Source organism: Chiloscyllium plagiosum, chromosome 14 (assembly GCF_004010195.1).
Source record: "Chiloscyllium plagiosum isolate BGI_BamShark_2017 chromosome 14, ASM401019v2, whole genome shotgun sequence".
Lineage (NCBI taxonomy): Eukaryota > Metazoa > Chordata > Chondrichthyes > Orectolobiformes > Hemiscylliidae > Chiloscyllium > Chiloscyllium plagiosum.
The window spans coordinates 35,801,351-35,808,019 of NC_057723.1; the positions used below are offsets into that span (position 1 = coordinate 35,801,351).

The window sequence follows — 6,669 nt, forward strand, 5'->3', positions numbered from 1 at the left end:
AGCTTATCTCTCCACGCTTCAGGCTCTCTGCCTTTATTCCTGATGAAGGGCTTTTGCCTGAAACGTCGATTTTGCCTGTCCTCGGATTCTGCCTGAATTACTGTGCTCTTCCAGCACCTTTGATTAAACAGCAACCATTGAGAAAGTTCACTTGGTCAGGTCATGTCAGACAAACAACCCCTGGAAGTTTGATTCCAATTAGATGATGACTGAAACCAGCTAATCTAATTCAGATACTTAATTTAATTCAAATCATTTTTTAAAAACTTATTCATTCACAGAATGTGGAGAAGGTGGTGGTTCACCTTCTTGAACGCAATTGAGTGGGTCGCTAGATCATTTCAGAGGGCCGTTAAGAGTCACTCATAATTCTGTGGGTCTGCAGTCACAAATAGGCCAGAGTAATTAAGGATGACAAACATCTTACCTAAAGGGGCAGTTGAGAACCAGATATGTTTTGCAACAATCTGGAACGTCCATAGTCACTTTTATTTATAATAGTTCTTTAATGTGCCAGAAATGAGGGGAATATTGGGTTTTTTGAAAGGGAAGAACTGAAGCAAATCGGTATTAGTAGAGAAATGGTGCTGGGGAAATTGATGGGGTAGAAGACTGATAAATCTATATCAGGGCCTAATAATCTATATCTTAGAGTACTTCAGGAAGTGGGTCTAGAAATAGTGGATGCATTGGCAGTCATCCAAGATTCCTTAGAACCTGGAACAGTTCCTACAGATTGGAGGTTAGCCAATGCAATCCCACTATTTACAATTGTCATTCACAGCTCCTAATCTCCCTATAATCTCTCTACGCACTGCCATTATCACCTCTTTATTGCTACCTTTGCTTCTGGAGCCATGACTCACCTTCTCTCAGCCTCGTATAAATACCTCCCTATTTCCCCCCTTTTTTTAGCTTTGACAAAGGGTCAGTTAGACTCGAGACATCAGCTCTTTTTTCTCCTTACAGATGCTGCCAGACCTGCTGAGATTTTCCAGCATTTTCTCTTTTGGTCCCACTATTTACAAATAGAGGTAGAGAGAAAACAGGGAATTTTAAACCAATGAGTCTGACATCAATAGTAAGGAAGATGCTAGCGTCCATTGTCAAGAGTTTTACACCAGAGAATAGTGATAGAATCAGACATAGTCAGCAGGGATTTACAAAAGGGAAATCAGCCTTGGCAAATCTACTGGAATTCTTTGAAGATGTAACTAGTAGAGTTGATTGGGGTAGCCAGTGGTTTATTTGAACTTTCAGATGGCTTCTGATAAAGTTCCACGTAAAAGAGTAAAATGCAAGGTTAAAATACATGGGATTGAGGTAGTGTATTGGGATGTACAAACACTAATGGGAGGCAAGAAAAAAAGTAGGAACAAACCTGTTTTTCCAAATGGTAACTAGTGGGATACTGCAGGAGTTATTGCTAGGACCCCAGGTATTCACAATATACATGAGTGATTTAGATGAAGGAACTAAATGAAATCTCTCAAAATTTGCAGACGAGACAAAATTGGGTGGAAGGGTGCGCTGTGAGGATGATGCGGAGATGTTACAAGGTGATTTGGACAGCTGAATGAGTGGACAAATGCATGGCAGATGTAGTATAGTGAGATATTATCTACTTTGGTAGTTAAAATAGGAAGGCAGGTTATTACTTTAATGGCTGTAAATTGAGAGTAGGGAATGCTCAATGAGACCTGGATAACATCATGCACCAGTTGCTGAATATAAGCGCAGAGGTGCAGCAGGCAGTAGAGAAGGCAAATGATATGTTAGCCTTCATAGCAAGAGGATTCAGGTACAAGAGCGGAGACATCTTGTTGTAATTACTCAGGGCATTGGTGAGGCCACACCTGAAATCATGTGCAGTTTTGGTTTCCTTGTCTGAGGATAGTTATTCATACAATAGAGGGAGTACAGTGAAGGTTTACGAAATTGATTCCTAGGATGGCAAGACTGACAATGAAAATTGTCAGTGCAGATTGTATTCACTGGAATTTAGAGAATCGGGGGTTGGGATGCTGTCATGGAACCCTAAAAAATTCCAACAGGCCTGAACAGGTTAGATACAGGAAGGATATTCCTAAAACCACTAAAGTGTGGAGAAATGTCACAGTGGTGAGCCTGTGGAATTCACTATCACAGAAACCTGGTTGAGGACCAAAACATTGTATGTTCTGGAGGTTTGCTTGCTGAGCTGGAAGGTTCATTTCCAGACGTTTCATCACCCTACTAGGTCACATCTTCAGTGGGCCTCCAGGTGAAGCACTGTACATGATTCCTGCTTTCTATTTATATGTTTGGGTTGACAATGTCATTTCCTGTTCTTTTTCTCAGGGGGTGGTAGATGAGGTCTAACTCAATGTTTGTTGATAGAGTTTCAGTTGGAATGCCATGCTTCCAGGAATGCTCGTGCGTGTCTCTGTTTGGCCTGTCCTAAGATGGATGTGTTGTCCCAGTCGAAGCTGCATCAGAATATTATTTTAACGAGCCAATACACCCTGCAACACAGAGGAACTACCTAGGGCAGAGTAAAATCACCTATAACATGTATTCAAAAAGAATGGGTACCCAATGAACACAATCCGCCGGTTTTCCAGCAACAAACCCAAACAAGCCGACAAAACACGTCCAGAAACCCTAGCCACTCCCCTCTATATCAAAGACATTTCGGAAATGACTGCCAGACTACCCAGACCCCTTAGCATCATGGTAGCACACAAACCCACCAACACACTAAAACAGCAGCTAATAAACTTGAAAGACCCTATACAGACAACAAGCAAAACTAATGTCATTTACAAAGTACCGTACAAGAACTGTAACAAACACTACATTGGACAAACAGGCAGAAAACTAGCCACCAGGATACATGAACACTAACTAGCCACAAAAGGACATGACCTTCTCTCACTGTTATCCTTACATACAGATAAGGAAGGACACCACTTCGACTGGGATAACACATCCATCTTAGGACAAGCCAAACAGAGACATGCACGAGAATTCCTAGAAGCATGGCATTCCAATTGGAACTCTTATCAACAAACACATTGAGCTAGACTCCATCTACCAGTCCCTGAGAAAAAGAACAAGAAATGACATCACCACAACAAAATGACATCACTGACCCAAATAAACCGAAACATATAAATAGAAAGCAGGAATCATGTACAGTGCTTTGCATGGAGGCCCACTGAAGATGTTACCTAGTAGGGTGATGAAACGTCTGGAAATGACCCTTCCAGCTCAGCGAGCAAACCTACATCCAGAACCTCAACTTGAGCTACAAATCTTCTCAAAACTCGCTAACATTGTATGTTTTCAAGAAGGAGGAGGGAGAAATAGCTCTCCTGGCTAAAAGAATCAAGGGATGGAGTGTGGGGAGGGCAGAATTAGGGAATTACGCTCAATCATCAACCATGATCATAATGAATAACTAACTCCTACTCCTATCTTCTAATCCAGAATTTATATGCTCCAGTTAATGTGTTGGAACTTGAAGTCAAGTCTGTGGATCATTAGTTGAGCCTAAGAGATTACTGATCCAGCAACATGATCACAATGCTAGGGTATGTTTTGTTTTTGTTTTATAAAGTTACTCTCCATTTATTGATATTGTTAGCATTAGCTACTTAAATAAAAATATAAACCAAATGTCACAGTTAATTTATTTGTTTAAATAAGCTGAGAAGGAAAGTTTGCTTGAAGAATAGAAACATGTATTGAAAGAGGTCTTGTCTGGAATAATTGTGCCTATTGCTGATGGAGGATGGAATGCCAGCTAGAAACCATTTATTATACACTTCAACTTTCCATATGAAACACAATCAAATACAAGTCCTGTTCAAAGTTAGCTTCACCAGAACCAACACTGTTAAGATTATCACCATCACTAACTGTGATAATCTAAATTAATATTTCATGTTCTAAATGGTAGCTTTATATAAGTAGTACCAATTATTTCTTGCAAATAGTATCTTAATCAGCCAACATTCTGTTGCAGTGACAAGTTATGGTCACATCTGTAAACTTCCTGTGACCAACTCTGTCCACTTTCAGAGATATCACTTCTTACAGAATACTAGACAATGATGGATGATGAAATTCATTAAAAAAAAATAAGAATAGTGGTTCTTAAGGTATTTATAATTAGCACGAACAGCATGGACAACCAAAGTGAGGCCAAGAACTTTTTTTCGTGGCTGGAACTATAGATGCAGTCCTCGGTGGGAGGGGTATACCTGCTCTTTTTTTTTAAGCATAATTTACATCCACTTGTCACTCCTCACACTTCCTTACTTGGTATGGCTTGGACACATATTTATCGAATGTTCCTCGCAGTGTGACGACTATCTGCTGCAAAATTTGGATCCGTGACTGGACAAATGCGCATTATAAAATATAATTATTGTGGAACAGTGTGGAAAATCTATGCAGCGATTTGCCTAAACGAAGTTGTCGTTGAAATTCCGACTTTTGTTAAATACTGACTACAGTTCTAACTCTAGAGATTTTGTTGTTTCTATATTTGCACATCAAATGATCGCCAATTTGATACAATTCACTTTCTGTTAGTCATATAAAGACACCGAGATGCTGAATGACAAATTACACGCACAAAATTCTTGACAGCTTTTACAGACTGTTGACTTTTCTATTGTATAAATAATTCAACCAGAGACCATGGTAACCATCAACTAGTTAACGTTAAACGGTTGACCACATTTGATTGCATGAATCCCCATTAAAATATAAAATAATACTTTTGAAGAATTCAAAAGATGCCCAAGTTCCGAGATAAATAAGTGACTCCCCAACAACACACACAATGACATTCATACCATTCTTACCTTTTGTATCTTATACTTCTGCATGGCTGGAATAAACTGAAAAATAAACCCCGGTAGACAGAACAAAAAATAAACGCCTTCGTGAACCAGAAGAGAACCCCAAGTAGCAATTTGAAATTTGGTAAAATTGTCCAGCATGTAGTTCCATGCATTTTTAAAAGGCTCTTGTAAAGGGTTTTCGGGGAGTAAAGAGTCCATGTAATCAATGGCTAGAATTGCAGAAGTGATAATACTGCTGCTGTTTCCATCCATCCTGCCGGTCGATCATTTGACGTTTAACGCGTCTAACCCGATACAACCTGACAGCACTTCGCTGAAGTAGCACCATCACCTTATCCAGGCACGCTTTTTGATTGACAAGCAAATCGTCCAATAGAGAAACAGGACTGCCCTGAGTGACAGACCGGTCCTGGAGCTTGATCCACTCCGCGTGCGGGAGGGAGGCGGACCCTACATTGCCTGGGTGAAAAGAACTCGACTCATAAGGATCAGCGGGTGCTGATTGGACGAGGCGGTGGACTGATGTTGCGCTGTGTGGGCAATCCAATATGGGGAGTATACGTCACAACAACCAAACTGGTATCATTTGGAGCAGGAAAAGGTGCTGAATATTTGTTTACACCAGTTCCAGTTACACATTTTTATCGTTCCTTTCTGGAATAACCAAGCTTCAAACACCAAGAGTCAAGTTTGTATGCCTAACAAAAAACAAAAGTACAGCTACTGAAAATCAGAAACAAAAACAGGAATTGTTGGAAAAACTCAGCGGGTTTGCTAGTTTCTGTGGAGAGAAAGGGGTCAATAGACCCGAAACGTTAAGTGATGACTCTCCACAAATCCTGCCAGACCTGCTGAGTTTTTCCAACATATTTTTGTTTTTTTTTCTTGTGAATAGGCCTGAGATCTTGCTTTGCTCTCCATTTGATGGCCAACCCTCATTCAATATTTCTGATGATTGGTTTATAATCCTTGTAACCTTTTTCATGCTCCAGACATTCAGTATTATTTGAATCCCACATAGCATCATCTCTTCCCAATGGCAGGTAAAAACAGCAAAGAGCAGATAAGACAAAAAAAAGGCCTTTGGAGAACCGGGAGAGCAGTTAAAAGCTGTAGTCCACAAAAAAGATAATGGCTCACTAAAGAGTAAAGTCCTATGCAGGAACTATGGGGATTTAAAGGTTGAAAAAGAAGCATGGCTCTGTTAATTAAAGATAATATTAACACAATGGAGAGGGATGATGTTAATTCAAGAAAGTAGAATATATAAGGATGTGAGTGGTGGGAATCTGGAACTCACTACCTCTCAGGGTGGTAGATAAGCACATGTGATGTCAAGGCATACAAGACAAATGTTTGAAAATGGGATTAGAATATTTAGATGCTTGCTTTTGACTGGCACAGACTTGATGGGGTGAATGGCCTTTTTCTGTGCTGTAGACCTTTATGCTCTAAGTAGTCTGGGTAGAAATGAGGAGTGATAAAGGCAAGACGTCACTTGTAGAGGCTTCCTAACAACAACCACCTGGTAGTACAGGATATTAAGGAAGAAATAATAGGAGTTTGTCAAAAAGCTTGAGCAGTAATCATGGTGGTGGGGGGTGGGAGGGGGTTAACTAACATACGCTGGAAAAATCAACTGGGAAAAAGCAGTGCAGAGGAGGAATTCAATGAACATTTTCAGGAAAATTTCTTAGACTGGTATGTTATGGCGCTGACCAGAGAGCAGGTTATACTCAACAGAGTTTTGACCAATAAGACAGGATTAATTACTTGAGGAGAAAGTGAGGTCTGCAGATGCTGGAGATCAGAG

General features: G+C 40.2%; 1 protein-coding gene across 1 annotated transcript in view; it reads right to left on the reverse strand.

The window, feature by feature from the left end:
• The window catches only part of LOC122556623 (methylsterol monooxygenase 1-like), a 15,840-nt gene extending 10,652 nt beyond the window's left edge, over nt 1-5,188 (reverse strand). Inside the window, exon 1 of the mRNA XM_043703534.1 lies at nt 4,857-5,188. Coding sequence (XP_043559469.1) covers nt 4,857-5,108 — 252 coding nt within the window. The 5' untranslated portion in view covers nt 5,109-5,188. The remainder of the gene's footprint in view (nt 1-4,856) is intronic.
• Between the last annotated feature and the right edge of the window lie 1,481 nt (nt 5,189-6,669).